At 39.8% G+C, this 24,712-nt stretch overlaps 1 protein-coding gene across 3 annotated transcripts; it reads left to right on the top strand.

The window, feature by feature from the left end:
* Positions 1-3,007: 3,007 nt before the first annotated feature.
* calcoco1b (calcium binding and coiled-coil domain 1b) lies at positions 3,008-16,906 on the top strand. Of its 3 annotated transcripts, none has more exons than XM_084100943.1 (14): positions 3,008-3,157; positions 3,954-4,112; positions 4,346-4,448; positions 5,875-6,083; positions 6,387-6,599; positions 7,497-7,645; positions 7,769-7,838; positions 9,044-9,298; positions 10,723-10,848; positions 12,514-12,576; positions 12,662-12,749; positions 12,851-12,996; positions 13,935-14,018; positions 15,919-16,906. In XM_084100943.1, exons 2-14 carry the CDS (start codon positions 3,981-3,983, stop codon positions 15,928-15,930), a joined length of 1,650 nt encoding a protein of 549 aa, XP_083957069.1. In that variant the 5' UTR covers positions 3,008-3,157; positions 3,954-3,980; the 3' UTR covers positions 15,931-16,906. The 3 variants fall into 3 exon arrangements, with proteins under 3 accessions (XP_083957069.1, XP_083957068.1, XP_083957070.1); XM_084100942.1 differs by having other exon boundaries at positions 3,021-3,157; positions 3,959-4,112; XM_084100944.1 differs by lacking the exon at positions 13,935-14,018 and having other exon boundaries at positions 3,021-3,157; positions 3,959-4,112.
* Positions 16,907-24,712: the final 7,806 nt, after the last annotated feature.

The following is a 24,712-nucleotide window of genomic DNA, read 5'->3' as shown; positions in this document are numbered from 1 at the left end:
GTAAAAGTATTGCTAGTTAAGTAATAATTTACTTGAGTACAAGTAGAAGTACTGAAAAATAATATGACTCAAGTAAGAGTAAATAAGTAGTTTGCTTAAAAACTACTCAAGTAACTACGTTACAAAGTACTTTAGTATTATTTTTCTATTTTTACCCAAAATGGGGAGATGATAGCGATATGGAGTGCTAAACACTCTCATGTCAATTCTGTTTCATTCATACTGGAAGCCCAGTACACACTGATTCATACCTCGCGCAGAAAGTCCACAAGTGAGATTCATAGATTCACTTATGACGTTTCAGGAAATGCCAATATGGATATAATAACATGCAAATAGAGATGAAACTGAAGACAAACACATGATAGCGATAATATACCTGTGTTCATCAAGCTATCTCAGGTATTTTCATAAGAATGATGTATGTCTTTAAAGGGATAGTTCACCCAAAAAGGAAAATTATCCCCAGATTTATTCACCCTCAAGCCATCCTAGGCCTATATGACATTCTTCTTTCAGACGAACACAATCAGAGTTATATTAAAAAATGTCCTGGCTCTTCCAAGCTTTATGGCAGTGAATGGCTAGAGAAAATTTGAAGCCCAAAAAAGTGCATCCATCCATGATAAATGTGCTCCACTTTTACTCCAGGGGGTTAATAAAGGCCTTCTGAAGTGAAGCCATGTGTTTGTGTAAGGAAAATACCCATATTTAAAACTTTATAATCTAAAATAACTAACTTCAGCCAGACGACCGACCATACTCATCGATTTACGGTGGAAGACTAACCCCTGACCCGACACACAATGTATATTATAGAAGAGCAGCTTCAGTTTGTTGCACAGCCCTATTTGTTTGAGCCGTGAGAGGCGTCTAAGCTCACGATACTCCTACAGTACATCCTACGTCATACATGTGTCACAGGTTACTCTTGTGGCACAAGTCAATTTGGGTTGGATGCCTCTGGCGGAAGCTAGTTATTTTAGATTATAAAGTTATAAATATGGGTATTTTTCAAAAACCCATGGCTTCACTTCCGAAGGCCTTTATTAACCCACGGGAGCCGTGTGGAGTATTTTTTTTTATCATGTATGGATGCACTTTTTTGGGTTTTAAATTTTTTCCAGCCATTCACTCCCATTATAAAGCTTAGAGGAGCCAGGACATTTATATTAATTAATATAACTATTCGTCTGAAAGAAGAATGTCATATAGCCTACACCATGACTTGAGAGTAAATCACGGGCTAATTTTTATTTTTGGGTGAACTAACCCATTAATGCAATGCTAATCAACATAGCCTGTATTATAGAATTTAATAAAATAATATATTCTCCTACATGAAACCATAAGTGATCATCATAAGTGATTTCAAGTCATTTTGATTTCGAAGCAAAACATGATATTAAACTCATAAATTGTAGTTTTTGACGGTATGTTAAGCAAACATACTATCTTTCCCTGTTGTCAAGAGCAAATGTTTTATTACTAATCTTTAAAAGTCCAGGTAAGATCATTTGAATCATTTCATAATTGAAAAGCAAAGAAGGTTAAGTGAAAGGTCTGATAAAAAAGAGAGAGATGTAGTAGGCTATGAATAAAAAAGTGCCAGTAAAAAATTAAATGAAAAATAAGTGGGGTATAACATGTCAAATTAAATGCTTTTTTTCCCCGTTCTACCGAAAATGTGCTGGGAGCCGACTATTGCTATAGTAACGAACTACACTTTTACATGCATCTGATTGACAGATAAATCATGCAATCTCATTTCACTGTTGTTGAGGGTTTTCAGCTTTGTACAAAGTTTGCTTCGTATATTTAGTTTAATTGTATTGTTTAAGAGGGTGAGCTTTACCTTTCAGTTGAACTGTGTTAATGTTTTCAAGACACTTACATTGTTCTTGCTCCGTCCATGCAATAACGGTGTCCATGTTATGAGCCGAGTTTTTTATTTACTTCAAATGCTCAGTGCTCTGGTAATCAATGGGATGACCCATTTCAGGATTTGCCATAATTACATTTTAAAATCAGAATATGAGCATAGCTCACACTTACATTCACTAAAATATGGAAACGTTAGCGATACAGATTCTAAACACGAGCGCCAGTGATTGAATGTCAAAGCGCGGTTTGAACGCCCCGCCCCCCAGCTGAACTGGAAGTTTTGATTGGTTTTGCACCCGAGTCAGACCTGTCTGTTATTGGCTGAAGCGCTTTCAGAACTGTCTGTTATTGGCTGAAGCGCAGGGCTGAGGGCTCAGCCTCCACCGCACGCAGTAGTTTGAAAAGTGTTTGTGAAATGTTAGCTCGCCCTGTAGCTCCGTCGGCATCAAAGTACTCTGTACTTTTGGTGAAAAATAAATGTAGCGAAGTTGAATACTTTATTTTTATTCTACTCAAGTAAAAGTAAAAGTACCACAATTTAATTATACTCAAGAAAGTAGAAAAAATCGAAAAATCTACTCAAGTACTGTAACGAAAGTATTTGTAATTAGTTACTTTCCACCACTGTTCCACATAGTAGGGAATATATGAAACACACACACACACACACACACACACACTCACACACACACACACACACATTCTTGTACATCTATCTTTATGAGGACATTCATTGACACAATGCAATCTCTATCCGCTTACCCTAACCTTACCCATCACAACTAAGTGCCTTACCCGACCCCTGACCCTAAACCGACCCTTAACCTCATTATAACCTTATCCCTAAAACCAAGTCTTGACCCTCAAGCAGGCCTTTAAGGGGGTCTCAGAAAGTCCTCACTTTACTCTCTTTGTCCTCACTCCAATGGTCTAAAACTCAAACTGGTCATCACAAAGATAGTTGTACAAGTACATACACACACACACACACACACACACACACACACACACATGACATGCCATCAAAATGCTCAGGTTAGTTTTCAGACAAATGTGGCAATGAGATCATGTGATCTCACTGAGTGATTGGTGCTGTTTTGGACTTCACTTCCCAGAGTGCAACAGAGGGGGCAGTTCATCAACATGTGCATTTGTTATTGTTTGTTGCTCTCACACTGTCAGTTTAAGTCTCATCAAGATCATAAGCACTCGTACAGGGACGTGAACAGTCTCAGGTGATTTGACTCTGCAATAAACCTATCTTTGTATTAAGGTAAGAGTAAAAATTTACCCTGATATTTTAGCCATGGTGTTCCTCTGACATTTTAAAATGCAGATTTAGACCATGAAAAACTTCCTTGTAGTGTTTATTGTTGTTCGTTTGTATGCTTATTTTCTGCTGTTCATTATTAGAGTTCCTGTAGTTGAATGAAGGTCATGGGTTCAGTTCCTAGGCAGCACACATAGTGATAAAAACTTGATGCTCACTTTGTTAAAAACTTTCTACCAAATGCATAAATGTTAATTAATGTGTGAAATGTTGCATTTTACTTATTGAAAAGCTCTCAATAAGTAAAAATTCAGCTGTCAATAGCAGACTTTATATTTAATAACTGTAATGGATTTTTACAGAAGGGCCCCGGTGGTTGTGTTAACAATAACCTATATGATTAAATTAAAATATTAGAAAAGTTGAAGATCATGAAATGAGAATGATTAGTCTGATCTGATTTGACAGCTACTTCTGCTGTGTAAACATTCACACAGAACTCTGTTACCCCATCTCTCATGCAGTTTCACAACACATGGACATCTAATACAGTCGTCTGCAGTGTCAAGCATTCCTGTAGTTTGTAGTTTAATGGAAAGACACTAAATATAGCCGACTACACAAACATGATTGTGCTGACTCATATTTCCAGACACTTGAGTTATTTGGAAGGACTGAAAATGTTCAGTAATCATACATCTGATCCATGCAAACAGCAGTGTTATGGTCCTGGATGCTGAACATACATAACCAAAAGTTTTCAAAGTAGGTTTTTGTTTTTGATTGCTTTCTTTGTCAGTGCAGACATCTGAGCTGATTTATAACTATGGGGGAAAACAGAACTGTGAACTTCAGAGATGTTGCAGAGAACTATTTCTCCGATACGAAGGTGGACTGTCGCTACACTATAAGTAGTCAACACGATTGGAGCAGTCATGACTGGATAGGTCTATTTAAGGTAAAACACAGTGTTTATTCACTACAGAACACAATAGCTGTAAGGCTGCATCCTTAGAAGTTCGAACCGGCGTTGTTACATGGGACGGTCAAGCCTGTGACTGTTGAGTAAGTTGAAACCTAATACTTCCGTTTAAAAGGATGCAGCCTCTGAATTTGGATGCAGCTAATGTGTGGATAAGATGAACCTGCAAAGCAAATGCTTTTTTTGTTATAACTCATCTTGTTTCACAGGTGGGGTGGCTGACATTGAAAGATTACCACACGTTTGCCTGGGCTCTAGCACCAGAAGGGTACCAAACCGGAACGGATGCCAACTGTAGTGTGGCCTTTTACTGTATGTTTATATTTGATATATGATATACTATTTTATTTATGTTTGTTTATAGCCTAGTTGATACATTTGCTTGGCATGCATGCTGTCACATGTCCTACACCAGTGAAATAACAACTGCAGTTCTTGGTAGAACAAGAACACTCAAGTTATCTGATACTTAATAACTATTGCAACACGATTACAAGTGCCTGACATATTTAAGGCTGTAGCAAATTAAGGAAATATGAGTAGTGAACTATTATAAATATTATAGATCAGCTGTAAGAATTAATTTAAAATAGCAGAATTAACACCACAATCAACTAATGAAAACTCAGAGTTAATAGTTTTTTAATTCTAAGAAATGTTAATTCCCAGGGTTAATTTCCGGAGTACTACTCAGAGCATGTTGCCAAAATCTGCATGATTTATATATGAGCATGAACCACAAACATCTTTACGTGTGACAAAACAAGTCTTTAGTAAACAGACTAAATACTTAACATACATGCATACAGTTTAGCAATGGAAAGAGAGCTGAGGTAGAATACAGGAAAGCAAGAAGTTATAGCATTGTTTGAAATTGTTCAGCAGATCAACAGCCTTGAGCAAACCATCGGCTTCTTAGTTTTAACGCACACTTCATTAAAAGAAGTAGGGGATACTTAATGATTTGATAATTGCATGTCTCTGCCATTTGAATAAAAGTGTCCTGATGCAATTTGTTGAGGCTCCAGTTTATCTTTGCTGAAGTTGTCTTGATGAGAGAAAACCAGTTGGAGTCAGATGATCTTTGGTGGATGGAAAGACAAGGCCACAGCCTGGCACAAACTTAGAAAACTTCTAGCCCATCTTCAATTTCTCATAATCAGCAAAGGGAAAAAAGGGGGCCTGATCTTGTGATCAGAGATCTTTTAAAGTGAAGATGTCACGAGTGAGAGGCGAGTGAGCCAATGAAGAGTTGTTTCTTAGGAGGGAAACTTTACGATCCTTTGTCTTCTAGTTTGGTGATTGGTGATTGATAATTTGATTGGTTGTTGATTGAGAAACTATTAAAGATTCTTATAATACTAATATGCTGCATATGTATTGACATATATAATGTACATGATCATTCAAGAAATTAAAATAGAAAATCATAGATACCAAACATGATATACATGTGATCTTGATTAAGTAAAGCATTCATTCAAAGAGTTTAGATTAGTAGATAATAGAACATGCATGATTACATAGGGAGATTGTGCATATCTCAAGTGATTATATATAGAGGTTATAGGATTATGATTTCTTTGAGTTGTAAACCTTCGCTTGGGTGAGGGGTATTGTGGATTATTTGTTAAATTTAACTGAACTGTCTCAGTCACTACAAGGCTGTACCAGGCCATTTATGTGCATATGTTTTTTGGTTTCTGATCTTTATTCCACTTTTCCTGCCATCTTTCAGCATCTTATCTACCAAAACCCGGTGGGGAGGCGTATCAGTTTGTGTATGTGGATGAACATGGTGAGGTATCTGCAGTCAGTTCTCCATTTTCTTTCTGTGCACCAAGACCTCTGGATGAACTTGTTATGCTAGAGCAGGAGAAAAATGGCGAGGAAGAGGAGGATGGAGACGACCTGCTGCTCGTGGTGCCGAAGGCTCAGATCCTACAGGTGAGGCTTCATTCAACAATACTGTAACAATGCTTTTCAAACACCACAATTCATATTTGGACACCTAAGAAGACACGTGCAAAACTTGTCTGTCATTGCATCTTATGACAAAATATCACAAAAGTTTCACAAAGCAAAGTTTCAAATGGTGCAACATAGGTTAAAAAAGTGAGTTAGCTCTAGTATCATTTACTGATATATGCTTTGTTATTTAGCAATGACATTCAGGCTTTTTATGCCATTTTTAATGCCACTGTTTCTGCCATAATATTTTACTTACTCTCTTCCTATTTAAAAAAAAAGAGTCTCTTGGAAGGATGTCAGCGTGATATTCATGAGTTGCATAAGAGGTTTGAGAATGCAGATGTTGAGGTGGAGAAAGAGAGGGAGAAATGGATGATGGACAGAGATGAGTTTGAAAGCGTACGAAATAAGATGAGGATACAGATTGACGAGCTAAAAGACAACCTGAGGCAAAGCACTGAAAGAATTGAGGAACTGGAGCAAAAACAAAAGGTACAATCAAAGTTTTAGGTTTCATTGGTTTATGTTGGTTAATGCAATGTAAAAGCAATTCATTTGTTACAGTATTTAATAATCTCTCTAAACATTATTTAATAAAAAATGCAACTGTTCATTGTTAGTGCATGTTAGCTTAGATTTGTTAAATGATATTAACATTTTTGTATTAACATTTTAAGTATGTATTCATAAAAGTTTAAGTTAAAGGGTTAGTTCACCAAAAAATGAAAATTCTGTCATTAATTACTCACCATCATGTCGTTCCAAACCCTTGGAAGAGACTTTCGTTCATCTTCAGAACACAAATGAGGATCTTTTTGATGAAATCTGATCTTTTTCATGAAATCCTTCTGCCCCTCCATTGAAATCATATGCAGTTAGTTAAGACCTCATTAAATTTTCGCAAGTGCTTTTTTGCACAAAAAACACTAAATTTACCACTTTATTTACAAAATATTAATCTCCAATATGCGTTCATATAGCACCACGACACATGCGTGTTGTGTTGATGCAAGAGCAGACGTTGTTGTGTGAACGCGCATTGGAGATTAATATTTTGTAAATAAAGTGGTAGTTGCGTAGCTGTCAATGGAGAGACAGAAAGCTCTCAGATTTCATTAAAAAGATCTTAATTTGTGTTCCGAAGATGAACGAAAGTCTTATGGGTTATGGAACGACATGAGGGTGAGTAATTAATGACAAAATTTTCATTTTTGGGTGAACTAACCCTATAACATCATCTAAGATTAATAAATGCTTTATAAGAAATTTTCAGCTAATATAGTGGAGCCTTATTGTAAAGTATTACCCAATCAATTTTTTGGGCATGTTTCTAGACCACCACAAATTTGTAATCAGAAAAGCAAAAACAAAAACACCATTTACCATCAGGATGTGCAGAATACCCATGAAAACATGTCTGCTGAACTTAATGGACTACTAGCAGAGAGAGCTGAAAACCATCAGCGGATCAGAGAACTCGAACAGGAGGCTGCCACTCTGACTACACAAAAACAGGACATAGAGGCCGAGCTGGACAGGTGATTTACAACTTATATTATACTTTGTTTATGGACTGTTCATTTCAATACCATGACTAACTGATTGAGTCAATAGCGGTTAAGGAAAACATTAAGATAGAAACATGCCATTTTCCTCTGCAGAATGAAGGAAAGAGTTAAAAAGATGACCACGCAAAGGCGAGATGAAGAAAAGGAGAAGAAAGATTTGCAGGTGAATTATATTATATATAAATTTGGTCAATTCATCTTAATTTATTTAACGCTTTATGCAATGCAGATTGTTTCAAATTAGATTCACAGTAATAAAGAGGAAAACAACAGAATAAATGATGCAAACAGAATCTAATTTTAGTGAATTTAATTCTGTTGTAAAGCAGCTCTAAAAAGGACAGTGGTGTCATTATTCAGCTCAAGTCAGTTAAGTTTTGATTCAGTTCGGTTTATGAAACAAATTATGAAAGTGGATTCAGGTGTGAAGCAGCTCTACAGAAAACAGAAGTGTCATCATTCAGCTCAGTGCAGTCAAATCAATAATGTTACTGAAAATTATTCAGTTCAGTGTTGATTTAGTTCAGTTCAGTTCAATAACTGTAAATTAAGAAATGAGTATGAAATTCAACATCGGAATGTTATAACATTTTACATTTGTCATTGTAATATTTTCTGCATTCTGTGATCACATCACATTTTTTTTAAAGGTAGCGGTTCAAAAACAAAACTTCATGCTTTTTTTAGAGGAACATTGTTTTGGTTGTGCTTCGGCTCTACATGACAATGTGGATGAATATGATTCTTCTGCTGCTCATTAAACATTCACTACTAAGATTAAGCTGATTAGCTGAAGACATTACTGCAGCTTTACCCATCCAGCACAGCGCTACAACAACATAATGAAATGATCTTCATAATCAATAATGCTTTACAGTGAACTCTGAGAGATACATATGACAGTTTATCTGTTCAATAAAACACCTTACTCATCTGTAGAGTAATTAAACACCATAATCTCAGCATCGCTTTTACAACATCTCAAATCCCTCAGTTCTCTCCATGTCCTAAAACCAAGCCGATGTTGATTCTTGTTTTATTACGAGCTCTGTCTCATTTTATTTTCTCCAGCAGACTCTCCTCTGTTCAGCGTTTGGTTAAAATGGGTGATTCCCCGAAGGTGGAGATTTAGAGGCTCCATGTCAACCTTTCTCACTCATTGTGACAACTAACCTCTGAAAATCCCACACTAGACACACACACACACACACCTGTGTGCACCTTTTCGTTAAAATGATTTTAAAAAAAGTTAGAAGGTGTATCTTTTTTTAAAACAGTGCTACATTTTACGTGGACTTCAGAATTGATATCTCGGACTGATGCTGTAAAACGGCATGATTTGTATGAGAATGAGTATTTCCTCTGCAGATTGAGAATCAGCAGATACACACAGAGCTGCAGATCCTACAGGAGCGTTTGGAGGCCAGTGAGCACAGCACTGATGCCCTCCGCAGGGATCTGAGTGAACTGGGATCCATGCAGAGCCACAGCCATGCAGAGCTGCACCAGGTCCGACTGCAGTCGGCACAGATCAATGTACAACTGTCCCAGGCCACCCTGGCTCTGCGTGAGGGACAAGCCGTCTGGGCCCAGGAGAGAGAGGCTCTGAGACACAGTGCTGAGGTTACTACAGTATTACCACTTTTATATCTCACAACCAATTCATACAAATTCGTACGAGTGAGTGAAAAGTGGCTAATAGGTGGCTGAAACCCACGTGATGGGTAGGTTTAGGGGCGGAGTCAGGTGTAGGTCCTTCGTACGAATTAATTCGAATTGACCCTTCGCTAAGCCACGCCCGAAAACCGCCACAGGCCAATCGTGGCTTAGCAACCGTAACTAGGCGCGGGAGGTCTGGCAAGCTTTCGAGCGAGGGAAACATGCCGAAGCATTGTGCGTATGGATTGTGCAAATGTGATACCCGGTATCCTAAAAGTTTGGACGGGGTGGTGGATTTTGTTCCCTTCCCGAAACCTAAAACCCAAGGGGAGAAATGCCGGGCGTCATCTTCATTTATATAGCGCTTTTAACAATGTAGATTGTTCCAAAGCAGCTTTACATTGATAATAGGAAATTAAAAGTAAAGTGTTTTGGCTTTATAGCAGCTCTAGAATAAAGTTATTGTCCAGCCTGTGGATCAAGCAGTGTGATTAAAGGCAAGACGGAGGCTCACTGACATAATTTAACGTTACTTACAAATATATTTCAGCATTTTGTTAATCGACGGCCAAACTAGTAACGTTACCCCAATCCGATCGCCACTCTCCCCGGTGTTAGTTCTAGTAAAAGTAAAAGGTAAAAGGAGGGAACATCAGGGGGCTTGCCGGAGATCTCCAAGGAAAAGGTTGGTATGCAAACTTAATCAGTTCATAACAGTAGTCACTAATGTGACCCACGACGTGTGAGCAGTAACGTTAGCCTGGCGCACTAAAAATATAAGCGGGAGAATGTTATCATTGCAAAGTGGTCAGGCTAATGTCTTGTGTTTATTCCACAATACATATGGATAAGCTGTTTGATTTCACTTACCCTGCTGTGCATGCACAAAGCTGTTCCTCAATTTGTGTGTTTCCAATTTGAATGGTCAGCGTATGAGGCGGCTGCTGCTTGCGCTGAGACCTAACGTTATAGACTGTAGCTTCAATTTTGATGAAATTATTCTCTAATCGTTTGCATATTATGTCGTGGATATAGCCCTCGAATGCATACTGCAGTCTTGCTCTCTCATATTTTCACCTGTTCGCAAAAAATGACTAATTATCTCCTTAGGAATGTCTGAAACCAGTGCATACATACTGTAATAGACGTGCCAGGCGCAAAAGCTTGACAGGCGTAGCAACAGTAACTAAGGAGGGCGGGGCTTAGCAAAGGGTCAAAATATGTACAATTTAGCAAATATCGTACGAATTCGTATGAGTGAGGTCGTATGAATTCGTACGAATTAGCCACCTCGTAAAATGTGTATGAATTGCTGTGAGATCGGGATGGTCCAGACATAACACTTACTAGTAAGTGTGTGACTCAAAATCTTTGTGCTCTTGTTAAAGCTGGAAAAGGATCGTGTCCAGAAACTGAGCCGTGAGCTTCAGAAGAAGGAAGAGTGGCTCCAGGAGGAGAGAACGGAGAGAGAGAAACTGGAAGTGGAGCTTGGGAATGGGAAGGATTGTAACCGGGTAAATATTCCATGACACATGCATGGCCCTATAATTAAACTTTCACCTCGTTTAGAGCCTTCTGTAAACCCAGCACATATGTGGGTCAGGTTACTGGTCTTGGAGCAACACCAGTATGAGTCATGTGTTGCTTTTAAAAAAAAACTGTAAATAAGTTGACCAAAATAGATATGAAACACCACTATAAATTGCACATGTATATGTTTACAGAAGTGTTTTCCCCCCTGATTATTTATGTTAATGGATGCCATGACACACTAGTTAACTTGGTTGATAAGAAACTTAATAAAACACTTGATCTTGAAATATTGAATGTGGAAACATATTTTAATTTCGGCATGAAACAGAATTTGCTATCGTCTTCGCTATTGTGACATATCTGAGAGAAACGCTTCTGGAACAAAAACAAATGTGGGCGGGGCTTGATTTTGTCTGTGGGAAACTGATAGGCTGGTTGTTGTTTTCTATTGATGGATCTCTTGTGAGTGACAGGTTTCTCCACCCTCGTCATCAGAGAAGAGAAGAGATGTCATTGAGTTTGACGCGTTCCTGGTCAACATATTTTGTTGATCCTAGAACAACATTCCTGTCCAAACATTTTGTCCTAACAATATCCCTACTCCTAAACCTAACCCTCCCATAACTTCTCCCTAAAATCAGAGGGAAATGATCTGTGAATAACACTGATGTAGAAGCACCTAACCCTGGTTGTAACCCTAAACTTGACATAATCTGTAAACTTGTCCCTTAAATCTGATTGGTTGACTGGAATGTTGTTCCAGGATCAACAAAGATGTTGATCCAGGAACATGTTGTATTTCAATTCAGGTTCTGCTTGGAACCAAGAGGGAGGGGGAGTTATTTTGATTACAGATTATGAGCCACGTGAATTTAAAAATGTGCACAGATAAATCATCATAAATCTTTTAAAATAAATATGATATTCTATTAAAAAAAACCTAGAATTGTCAATTTTAATTTCATGGTGTCTTTTAAGTTAATTTTCAAGCTAAAATAGTTAAAGGATTCATTAATGACATATTACATTTTTCTTTTGACATATAAGAGGTCAAAAAATACTGCAAGTTTCATACTTACAAAATTTGTTGAAACCAAGCTGCCACATTGATTAAAAAATAAATAAATTATTCCTCCACATTGATGTCACACTGTGGTAGACACTTACATCTGACTGTTTCAGAAACAGCACATCAACACCAAATTAATGTATCATTCCTGTAGAGAGAGACAGATGACATTAGACAACCATAGCAGTGTGTAACACTAAATCAAAGTTCAGATCTCAATACATACAAGAAGTCAGGCAGACACTAAATATATAAACTCAGCCATGAATTAAACACATGTACTGTAAGTGAATCAACAGTTAAAATTAAAAGAACTTCCTCCAAAGTTCTCAATTTCTTTCTCTCAGAAAAGGAAAACTCACTTCAGGAGTCTGCTTATAATTTATACTTATAAATAAAACTTATATGAAAGACATTATAATTCAAAAGGCAATGATGACCATATTCCTATACATGCATCTTAGGCAAATACAGGCATGAATCCGATAAGTGATGGAGTTTGCTAGCAAACGCTTTGAGATTAAATCCCTCCTCTAATACTGAATGAAGTTTTCTCTATCATGTGTGTAAATCATAGGAACTGAGAGCCAGTCTGAGAGCCCTGCAGAAGGAGCAAGAGCAGAATCAGCTGGAGAAACAGGTCAAAGCTTTCTGAATCTGTGTCTGTCTGACTGATCTGAACTGATGTCATGCTTGCTGACTGCTAGTGTTTTATTCACAAACAGGAGCTCTTGGATCATATCCGTGTGCTGGAGCTGAGACTGGACACTGAGACAGATGCCAAGTGGACGGAGGCAGCGGCTTCACCAACACGTCAGTTCACATGATCCATAATTTCTTCTCTTTATGCAGACATACATAAAAGGATGTAGTGCTTGTGATATTACAGTAAATCATCATCTTATTTCTTGCAGCTTGCATTGATAGCCCTCCATCAACTGAAGAAAAGCCACAACAAGAGTTATTACTCGAGCTGTCTTTAAGTGTGCAAGACGGTGAACATTTCAGCTCTCATGGGTCAACAGAGCAAAGCCAAAAGGATAATGAGAACGATATGATGGCAAGTACCACAAAAATGAAATATGCTTGATTAATATTCAACTAAATTGAAAAACAACGTTTAATGGAACACACTGACTTTTTGGGACTTTAGCTTATTCACCGTATCCCCCAGAGTTAGATAAGTCCATACACACCCTTCTCATCTCCGTGTGTGCCGTAACTCTGTCTGACGCACCCACCGCTAGCCTAGCTTAGCACAAAGCCAGGAGGTAAACGGCTCCAGCTAGCATACTGCTCCCAATAAGTGACAAAATAACGCCAACATTTTCCTATTTGCATGTTGTGATTTGTATAGTCACAGCGTGTACGAATAACAAGGTCACATGAGACACAGCCATCTTCTAACCGTATACATACTGGGAACTATATTCTCAGAAGGCGAAGCACTGCTACTTCTGCAGAGTGATTTACTCCAACTCTGAGCGAACTCTCTGCTCCTCACCACAGGACTTCTCAGGCGCTGCGAGTAAATCACTCCGTTACGGCACGCACAGAGATGAAAAAGATATGTATGGACTTATCTAACTCTGGGGGATACGGTGAATAAGCTAAAGTCCCAAAAAGTCGGCGTGTTCCTTTAACAAAAGCATTTGAAGCATGACATCCAAAAACACAGTATTGCCCTCAAAAGGGATCTTAACCACAAAATACGAATGATGTTCCCTTTGCAACATGAACTATAGGCTCAAATTAATATGGAATTCCAACAAGTTAATAACACCCAGAAAGTGTATTTTTTAGAATAATCTAGTGCTTAAAATTTGTGCAATATTTAAATTGAAAAGAGCACTTTTATGCTCTTTTACCTTCATATAAATGCTACTTGGTTTGATATATTCATAAATAATGACGTTTTCATCATATATTGTGAAAGTTTATACATAAAACATGTGATTCACTTTTTTTTTTTTTTTGTATCAAACCCCTTATAAAAAGCAAGAGGATCTAGAAGCGGAGCTTTATTCCAGTGTTATTGCTGACAAACCTTTACTGCTTTCTGAACACAAAGACAGTCTTCAGGTGATATGATGCACAGATTCAGTGAACTGGAGTTTTTCTGTTGAATAACTCAAGCCTGTGAACATATTAATACTAAAGGAACATTAGTTTATGTGCTCCTGTGTTCCTTATGAACAATAAGTGTTTGGAAATTATATGACTTGCATCTGTAATGTGTTTCACTACATTCTTTATAATTTAATGTTGTAATGTTATTACAAAACCGGTACATCTCACACCATCAGCTCCTTAAATTTTCACTACTCATCACAAGAATTGACTAACTACAATTTCAAATCTTTAACAGAGCAATGTATTTTTTTTTTTTGGTGACTTTGTCTTTTTGCTGCAATTAAAACCAAGGCCCTGTCCCAAATGGAACCAAGCCCTCACGATCTTCCTCCGAATCCACACTGTCATGACGGCAAAAGAGAGTATATCGTGGCGCTCGCAAACACACTTCTGAAACCTAAAATGGCAAATGGGACACCCACTTAACGGACACGTGCACACAGCGGCCACTGAAAGACCACTAGTGCACATGAAGTGTGTCATTAGGGACAGGGCCCAAGTGTGGTTATCTGCAGGTCAGAGTAATGCGCATGCTGAAATCTCTTTACAATCGGTCATGAAAGCTGCCTGTAGGGTAGGGTAGGGTAAGTCTTATGGTGCTTTTGTTACTGTCAGGGTTTGGGTAGGTGAAAGGAACAAGGACTCAAGTGCAGGACAATGGGTATTTAACGACAATAAAACAAAACAGACAACAAAAACTACTCCGAGGGGGATGACTTGGACTTGGACTTGGACTTGGACTTGGACTTGGACTTGGACTTGGACTTGGACTTGGACTTGGACTTGGACTTGGACTTGGACTTGGCAGGGTAAAGTTACAACAATAAACCAGCACAGGACTGCAAACACAGCGAGACTAAATAGGGAAGCAAACAAAGCAGGTAACGAGGGAAGGCAGGTGGGGCAAATTAATCAATAATCAGGTAACAAGATGGGAGGGGCTAGACAATCGACAGGAGAGAACATGGCACAAGGAAACATATGACAATCCATGTGCTATAATGTGCACACAACCAGCAAACACAATCACCTGCCATGTGCCCCAACAAAACAAGACATGAACATACAGCTAATGAGAACTCATAAGCCACGTGTTCACATAAAACATGACAACATGAAAGCACGCAGCCAGTGATAAACACAAGCTGCATGCAACACAGCACAAGACAAAACATGACATGAAAGCACATGAAACAAGGTACACAAACAAGACAAAACAGGAGTGTCAGGGCTCTGTCACAAAACCAAGAAATAGACTAGACAGAAGTGACAGAACCCTGACAGGTACGGCTTGTAGCATTGTGTACCTTTCGTCACACCAATTTCTCTGACCTGTTGCTCAATTTGGAAGTGCATACTAGTATTCAGTACTACTCGTATACTAGCACCAGTGTGGGCTCGGCAGAAGTGTGCATCAAGGACCTAAAAGACCTAAAATTACAAATTGGACACCCTACGGCAGGGTTCACCAATCTCGGTCCTGGAGGGCCGCTGTCCAGCAGAGTTTAGCTCCAACCAGCTCCAACACACCTGTTTGACAGTTTCTAGTATGCCTAGTGAGACCTTGATTAGCTGGTTCAGGTGTGTTTAATTGGGGTTGGAGCTAAACTCTCCAGGACCGAGAATGGTGAACCCTGCCCTACGGTCTCATGGGCTTCACGCACGTGCGCACACGGCAGCCATTATACATCCACAAGGATGCATATGAAGTGTGCCATTTGGGACAGGGACATATATACCTAAACTAACCAAACTGGGATAAAAGAAAACTCACAAGGTTCCTGAAATGCTCCAAGCAAGCTGGGTGTGAAAACAAACTCAGACAACATGTTCTCTGTCTTCCCTACAGTGGTCTTACTGACGCCCCTTGAGGCGAACCAGAGGTGGACAGAAGAAACCTGTGTTTACATCAGCACATGAAGATCATCAGTGTGTAATATCAAAAGAGTTTTCTGAGCTGGCTTATTATGTAATTTAATCAATGCTAAGAGTGCGGTCTGTGGTAGTTCCAGTAGTGTGAAAGTGTCTGTCAGTATGAGTCTCCGTTAAGAGGAAGGTGATGTAAATGATGTATGATGTCTAGATATGCCATATATAGTGCGCTCAGCATGAAAATCAGTTCCGTAGGACAAAGAAATGCCATTACAGAGTGCTATAATACAAAGTTTATATTTAAAATAATGGGAATGAACTGTTATATATTTGATGTAGCAGAAATTAGTCTTTTTGGATTTTGAGGAAGCAAGTGGAGTGTTTCTGATCAGATGTGTTGATAGAGGGGGGAAGATCTGATCTTTACCCGGGAGACAGTTTAGCTTTTGATTTCACTTTAGTTTTCTCTGTTAAGAATGCGATCTCTTTGTTTAGATAGGTGTGCTGGTTGTGGGTTGGTTGTTTTGTATTACCTGACAATTACATAAGTGCATTTAAATGATCAGTTCTCCATATTAGATTTTAATTTATTTATTAAATAAACACTTCATCTTAAGAGTTTGTCACTGTTTGTTCTCTTCTCAGTTTGTGATGCTGTTATGCTATCCATCCTTGATCTAATCTCTATATGTCCTCAGACTGGTTGGACCTGAAGTTCCAAGAAAAACAACAACGGTGTATATATAGTATGCTATGCTATTGTATGCTGTTGGTTTTGTCATTTTCAACATGCATGTGTATATTGTGTATTTATTTATTTTAATTATAATGCCTCTATTCGACATTAGGGAACTGTCGTAAATTTGTAGTCTATTAGAATCTTTTTAATGAATCCGGTTTAAATAATGGATCAGGCTTAAAAATGCATTGGTTCATGCTTAATGACTTAAATTAAAATTCTATTGAAAACAAGTCAGGAGTGTTTCTATGTAGCACTGACACAAAGCGATGATAAACCACAATAGAAATATTACAAATTCAACCACCTCCAACTTATGACTAATTATGAATAAATTTGGTAGTTAGTCTCTTGTAAAAATTTGATTTTACATAGTATCTGTCTTTATCTATATCTCTTTCTCCTTTATGTTTTGTTTTCCCCTTCTATTATCTGCCATCTCGTTCTCCTCCACTCCTGTCCTGAACTCTTTCTCTCTCATTGTGAAATCAACTGTGGTAAACTGTGGTTCCCTTTCGAAAGGGAACTCCCACTGCGTCGAAATGACGCTATGGGAACCGCCTCAGCGTGAACAATGACTGAAGTACCTATAAAAACCCGCCAATCATATTGGCCCGCGTCAGCCATGACGTCATGCTCTGACGCACCCGGGAAGTATAAAGGGAGCGCTCGGAGAAAATGACATCCTCTTTTCGTCTTCAGGGACTGATTTACTGAGTACTTGAAAATGGATAAACCTGCAAAAGCATTTAGGAAGTGTGTTGACCCGTGTGAGAGATGTCTTACACCTGGTGACTTGCACGACCTATGTGTTTGGTGTTTGGGTGAGGAGCACGCGCGCTCTGCTCTCGAGGGGGCGGGGTGCGCGCATTGCGAGAGTCTACCCTTAAGGACTCTTCGTTCTCGTCTGTCCCTCTTCTCGAGGGAGGAGGGACAGTCTTCTTTGCCCCGCGGCTCAGATCGTGGGGGTCGCAAAGAGACCTCGCTGACGAGTTCGAGAGAGGAGTGAGTCTCTCTCGATCGTCAGCGCGGGACGAGGATGAGCTGCTGGCTGAAGATAACAGCTCTCAGGTATCTTCTGGGCCAGCAGGCAGTGCTCCTCTGGTGTTTAACCAGGACGAGCAGGCGGAGCGTGAGGCAGACGAAGATATGTTATTTGAGTCTGCCCAGCCCTCCTGCCCCGCGTATGAGGAACTGATGGAGGTGATGGAGCGGGCTGCCGTTAGGCTGGATTTGCCTTGGCAGCGCGTTCAGGAGGGAGCTGCTCGTGGAAGGCTCGACGAGCGCTTTCTCTCTGGCCACACCCCATCAGTCCCTGGGAGCCTTCCATTCCTTCCTGATCTCCATTCTGAGATCGTGAAGGCATGGAAGAACCCGTATTCCTCCCGCATCCATCGCTTCCAAGCGAGGAGTTATTCCAATGTGGAAGGGGTGCGGGAGAACGGGTATGTGTCGATGCCTCCTGTTGAGGATACCTTCGCGAACTATCTAGCGCGGGGGGAGGCATCGACACTAAGAGCTCCAACCCTGCCATCTAAACCTCTTCAGACCACGTCTCGTCTGAATGGCAGGGCATACGCGGCGGCAGGTCAGGCTGGTGCTGCACTGCATACAATGGCTGTGTTGCAGGCGTACCAGGCTGATCTGCTGAAGGACCTGGACCAGGGTCAGCAGCGTATAAATCTTTCATTCCGCGCCGGTCCAGGTCCGCACCCAGACACCCCGGGGGCCCTGGCCCGTCTCGCTTTGAGGAGCGCAGACAGGGCCAGCGGGACTCAGTCGCCGCTCGTGCCCCTCCTCTTGGTAGGAGTAGGACCGTGAGACGGCGCGAGGCCAGGAGGAAAAGGCAGGGGGTAAGGAGAGAAGACTTCCAGGGTAATCGTAATGACAAGCGCCCTGGAAGAGGCAGATAATGGCCATTCTCCCTTTACATGCCCTGCCTTCCCTCTTTCCCCCTGTTTTAAGTGACATCAGGCTCATGTGCTGGACCCATGATGATAATTTTAATCTAATGGTCTGCGTCAAGCTTATTATGCATCTTTGAACGTAGAACAGGCTGTTCCTGTATTGGGAAGTGATACTTTTTTTGTTATGTTCTGCAAAATTGAGTTTTGGCCTCCGTTCTTCCTTGCAAATAAACGTTTCTGTTTTGTTAAATATGTGGCCTCCGCTATATGGCAGGCCATATTTACCTTAAACTGTGCATAGTGTGCATTAGACTTCCTCTCCTGTGAGAACAGTTTGCTGAGGTTTATATTCGTTTACGCTTTGCAGTTACATCTTTAGAGCCATTAGCCTTGGTAGGATAAGCTAGATTTCCTAGATATATGTGTTAGGCCTCCTCTCCATTGAGAGTCTTCTTGCTGAGGCCACCATATACATAGGTTGGCATTGATGGATAGATATATGTGTTAGGCTTCCCCTCCATTGAGGGTCATCCTGATGAGGCCTCCATATACACTTTTCTGTCTGTAGCTACCAATCAAACAGCTTTGCAGGTAGAGCTGGGAAGTGGCCCCTCCCCTTTTTTGGTAAAAAACTGAACTCTAGGCCCTTCGCTCCCTGAGCTCTGTTAATGTGTGAGTTAGGCTTCCTCTCCATTGAGAGTCATCTTGCTGAGGCTTCAGTTTACACAGTGCATGTTTCAGGTTTCCTTCTCTTTTTGGGTCGTCTCTTTGAGACCTTCATGCAATTGGTTTAGACATTATAGCTGTTTGTGGTATATGTGCCAGGTCTCCTCTCCATGGAGAGTCATCCTGCTGAGGCCTCCATATATGCAGTGCATGCCTTAGGTTTAGGCCTATCTTGCGAACAGATTGGTAGCTATCATAGTAGCTATATGTGTTAGGCCTCCTCTCCTTCGAGAGTCGTTTTGTTGAGGCCTCCATATACACTACGTTTGTTGTAGACCTGCCTTGCTTTGGTAGTTAAGCTGTCTGTGGTTAGATATGTGTCAGGCCTCCTCTCCATTGAGAGTCTTCCTGCTGAGGCTACCATATTCATAGTTAAGCTGTCTGTGGTTAGATATGTGTCAGGCCTCCTCTCCACTGAGAGTCTTCCTGCTGAGGCCACCATATACATAGTTAAGCTATCTATGGTTAGATATGTGTCAGGCCTCCTCTCCACTGAGAGTCTTCCTGCTGAGGCCACCATATTCATAGTTTAGCTGTCTGTGGTTAGATTTGTGGCAGGCCTCCTCTCCATTGAGAGTCTTCCTGCTGAGGCTACCGTATACATAGTTAAGCTGTCTGTGGTTAGATATGTGTCAGGCCTCCTCTCCACTGAGAGTCTTCCTGCTGAGGCCACCATATACATAGTTAAGCTGTCTGTGGTTAGATATGTGTCAGGCCTCCTCTCCATTGAGAGTCTTCCTGCTGAGGCTACCATATTCATAGTTAAGCTGTCTGTGGTTAGATATGTGTCAGGCCTCCTCTCCACTGAGAGTCTTCCTGCTGAGGCCACCATATTCATAGTTTAGCTGTCTGTGGTTAGATTTGTGGCAGGCCTCCTCTCCATTGAGAGTCTTCCTGCTGAGGCCACCATATACATAGTTAAGCTATCTATGGTTAGATATGTGTCAGGCCTCCTCTCCACTGAGAGTCTTCCTGCTGAGGCCACCATATGCATAGTTAAGCTGTCTGTGTTTAGATATGTGTCAGGCCTCCTCTCCACTGAGAGTCTTCCTGCTGAGGCTACCATATTCATAGTTAAGCTGTCTATGGTTAGATATGTGTCAGGCCTCCTCTCCACTGAGAGTCTTCCTGCTGAGGCTACCATATACATAGTTAAGCGGTCTATGGTTAGATATGTGTCAGGCCTCCTCTCCACTGAGAGTCTTCCTGCTGAGGCCACCATATTCATAGTTAAGCTGTCTATGGTTTAGATTGTGTTAGGCCTCCTCTCCATTGAGAGTCTTCCTGCTGAGGCTACCATATACATAGTTAAGCGGTCTATGGTTAGATATGTGTCAGGCCTCCTCTCCACTGAGAGTCTTCCTGCTGAGGTCACCATATTCATAGTTAAGCTGTCTATGGTTTAGATTGTGTTAGGCCTCCTCTCCATTGAGAGTCTTCCTGCTGAGGCCTCCATATACATAATTAAGTTGTCTATGGTTAGATATGTGTCAGGCCTCCTCTCTGTGAGAGTCTTCCTGCTGAGGCCACCATATTTGTATTTTTTGCCTTTCCTGTTGAGCTCTGCAAAGGTTGAACTTTCACTATTTGAGAATAAGTTCTGGAGACCATGTGAGTGTGCAGGCTTCCTCTGCTTTCGGAGTCTTCCTGCTGAGGCCTCCGCTTCCCTTAGGTCTAAACAGGTTGTTGGCTTCAGCACTAAACGTGATAGCCTCCCTGGTCATAGGGGTCGACTTTGGTCCCCGAAAGTTGCAGGCCGGAGACCTTTTTTGGCTCGGGGCCGTACTCCCTTTAAGGAACCCTTCCTTTAGATGTGGTTTCCATGCCTTGAGCTGGAGCTCGGCAGTGGCCCTAGGGAGAGGTGCTACTGTTAGCCTGACGTTTAAGCAGTAGGGGCTTTAACCTTGGGTTATTGTGTTTTTTGTGCTTGTTACACTTAGTTGTTTGGCATCCCCTTAGCATGGTGGAGTTGGTATAGACGTTCCCATAGCGTCATTTCGACGCAGTGGGAGTTCCCTTTCGAAAGGGAACGTGCTCAGGTTACGTATGTAACCTATGTTCCCTGAGAACAGGGAACGAGCACTGCGTCTCCTTGCCATGCTTCCGGTCTGCTTACTCAGTCCCTTCAGACGAAGAGGATGTCATTTTCTCCGAGCGCTCCCTTTATACTTCCCGGGTGCGTCAGAGCATGACGTCATGGCTGACGCGGGCCAATATGATTGGCGGGTTTTTATAGGTACTTCAGTCATTGGTCACGCTGAGGCGGTTCCCATAGCGTCATTTCGACGCAGTGCTCGTTCCCTGTTCTCAGGGAACATAGGTTACATACGTAACCTGAGCACGTTTTACTGTCTCCTCTGAACCTTTAAACACAAGGTGGAGTGACGGTCCTCCACTCCCTTACCTTTATCCATCAGACACACAGAAAATCCTCAGGATGTCTATTATATCTTTGAACCTCGAGCATCTGTCCTTTCCTAGATCAGCAAATTTATGCCAAACTTATTCCTTCCATCATTTTTAAGTTTCTAGGTATCTGCTGGTTAACCTTTCCAGCACTGAAGCAAGACGACTAAAATTACTAATGTAAAATACTGGTTTGAGACTTAATCTTGCACACAGATATATTTAAAGTTCAAGCACAAAATGCTAGCAAGGCAATAAACAAGGTTCAAGAAAATCACCTTTTGTCCTCAGCAGGTCCTTACTGTTTTGCATTATATTACAGTAGCGCTATATCTAGCATATCAATTATACATGAAGACAGAAGCACATAAAACTAAGGAATAAAATACACAGCAGAACCCCTCTAACATGTTCAGTTACCATGGAAACAGCCCTTGCGGTGGTCAGATAAATGAGGTTGTTAAAAGCTATAGCTTGTAAAACTGTGTAATGTATGGACCTAGCACATTATTGATCTCTGTTCAAAGAACCTTAATTATGGCAGTGATTTAATTAGTCTTATCCTGTTTCTCTGTAGTTTTGTTCTCTATTCATTATAATGATCTTCCTAACCAAAATCATCTTTCCTGTGGTGCCAATGAGTCTAAAACAAGACGCATATCTCACGTGTAAGTCTGTTTAATTTCAACAGAAGCATTCAAGGACTGTCTATTCTTGCTAAAATCTCTTCCAGCATAGTAGCAAACTCTTTCTCTTTTATTAAATAATAATAATAATAATAATAAGGTGGGAAAAGAATTACAATAGTATAAATGAAGTTCCAAATACCCAACCAAAGGGAACGCTAATTACCATAATGGTGACTAAAACATTTTAGGAAAATCAACATCAATTTATGAAGTCAGCTTATGTGATGTTCTCTCAAATTTTTCAGTTGTATACAATTGAACATTCAAGATGACTTTGGGAAATGAGTGAATGCAAACAGAGAAAAAGAACTGCAGAAGTGGAGGTAATGAGTGAAACGTCCATTAAGACTTTTCCGCCTCAAAAAAAAAATGCACTCAAACCAATCAATTAATTACTTGGGTTTTTTGAGTAAACAAATCCTAGTTGTACAGATTACTAGATTTTTACAATTAAGTTAAGACATTAAGTAAAGTTAACTAAAAAGATTCACTGTTGGATTTTACAGTGATCACTGGCTTCTGGTCACGGCCGTACGCGAGTCTAGTTCCGGTGGAAGAGTGACCTAATACAGTATGCGATTTCCAACGCAGTGATTGTATTTAGAGACCTGCAGAGCTAGGTTTTATTTAAAAATGTATTCAAATTTTGTATATTTCAAGTAAGATAAATCCTAAATGAAATTAAGTGGCAACTCTTTGTGGAGTGTGTTGGATTGATTGATTTGAATTATTTTCAGTATTAAATATTATCAGAATAATTTCGATTTGGCAGAAAATAGGTAAAAATATCAGTATTTTAGTTGTTGTACATAGGAAATAGTGACAGATACTATTTACACCTCAGTGTACTGTATATAAAAAAGTATGCAATAACAACAACAACATATTTCGTGTACATGATTATATTAATTAAAATCATACTGTAAATGGATGCTGCTTGTCCCTGTCTTTAAAGTCCTTCTTCAAACCCTGCCCGTTAAACATGTTATGTCCACTATTAAATACCTGGTATGGCACTTCATTTCCACTTTTTGAATATTCTCTAATATTTATTTTTTAAATAAACACTTCTCCAATCTGATATGCGATAGGAAAATGGAGAAGAATGATGGCTCCTGTTATCAGACAGGTTTCTTTTGTATCTTTGATTGTGTGGTAAGTTTGTTAAAAGGAATCAGTCTTTAATGGCACAGCATAAGACGAGGACATCTTGAAGCAAAATCTGGATCTATGAAACACTCACGGCGAAGGTAAAGATTGCATAAGGGAGCGTAAAGATTTTCCTCTCTTAGTTTAGCAGGAAATCATCACAACACAGAGTATGATGAGAAATTTCTTTATAAAATCATAACATTTGGAAAACATACAGAAAATGCATTTAAAGAAGAAGTCCAGACATGATGTGGACATCATTTACAGTCATCAATACCACTTGTGTCTTTGTATTAAGGATTTTCATTTGGATGTACAGAAAGATTCTTGAAACAGTTTCCATGAGATTTGTGCAAGACGACTGAAACGTTTTTGCAAGGCACATAACTGAGAGAAATATTAAGAACAATGAAACACACAGTTATGGGGAGAATAAAAACAAATGTTAAATGCTATTATATTTAAAAAGAAACAGGGATTGTTTTTACAAGAAATAACCCATCTAGGCTGCTTTTGTAACGCCATATTAAGATCACAAAGAACAAAATAAAATAATTTTGTAAAATTACAAATGTGCATTAAAACATAAACGTGTTTATTCTCCTTAGCATTTTGAAGCCTTAAACGACCCACCATGTTTCCTATGATTCAAAACCCAAAAGAGAAACAAAGTCACAAATACAAATTCAGCAACAAATAATGCAAACGAACAAACATGTAATATACACATATTCCAAACCACCACAAAAATCATTCTTCATCAAGGAAAAATTTGAACTCTACTGCAATAAATGACAAAATATAAGCACAAAAGGTAAACATTATTTAAGAAAGAAAAATAAAAGAAAGAACAAAAGTCTCAGATGTTAAATGTACAAAAAAAACAAAAAACATTTGCTCTGATAATTCACAAGAACAGTAATATCCTCCGGCCTTTTTGAATTACACTTTGCCATGGACTGCTACATTTATACATTTGTCAAAATTAAACGGGACACGGAATGGTTAATGCATTTCCAGGGACTTTTATCATATTTTCAGAGATATGGCTGTGTTCCCTTGGTATTTACAACACATTTGGACACACGTACATGCCTGAACTTAAACTGCACGTTTGGTTTTGGTGTGGAAATGGAAGTATAGACACTAGAA

This window comes from Abramis brama (assembly GCF_963993115.1).
Source record: "Abramis brama genome assembly, chromosome: 23".
In the NCBI taxonomy this organism is placed as follows: Eukaryota; Metazoa; Chordata; class Actinopteri; order Cypriniformes; family Leuciscidae; genus Abramis; species Abramis brama.
Note: the sequence above shows the minus strand (reverse complement) of the source record. Positions and strands in the feature narration are given on the sequence as shown.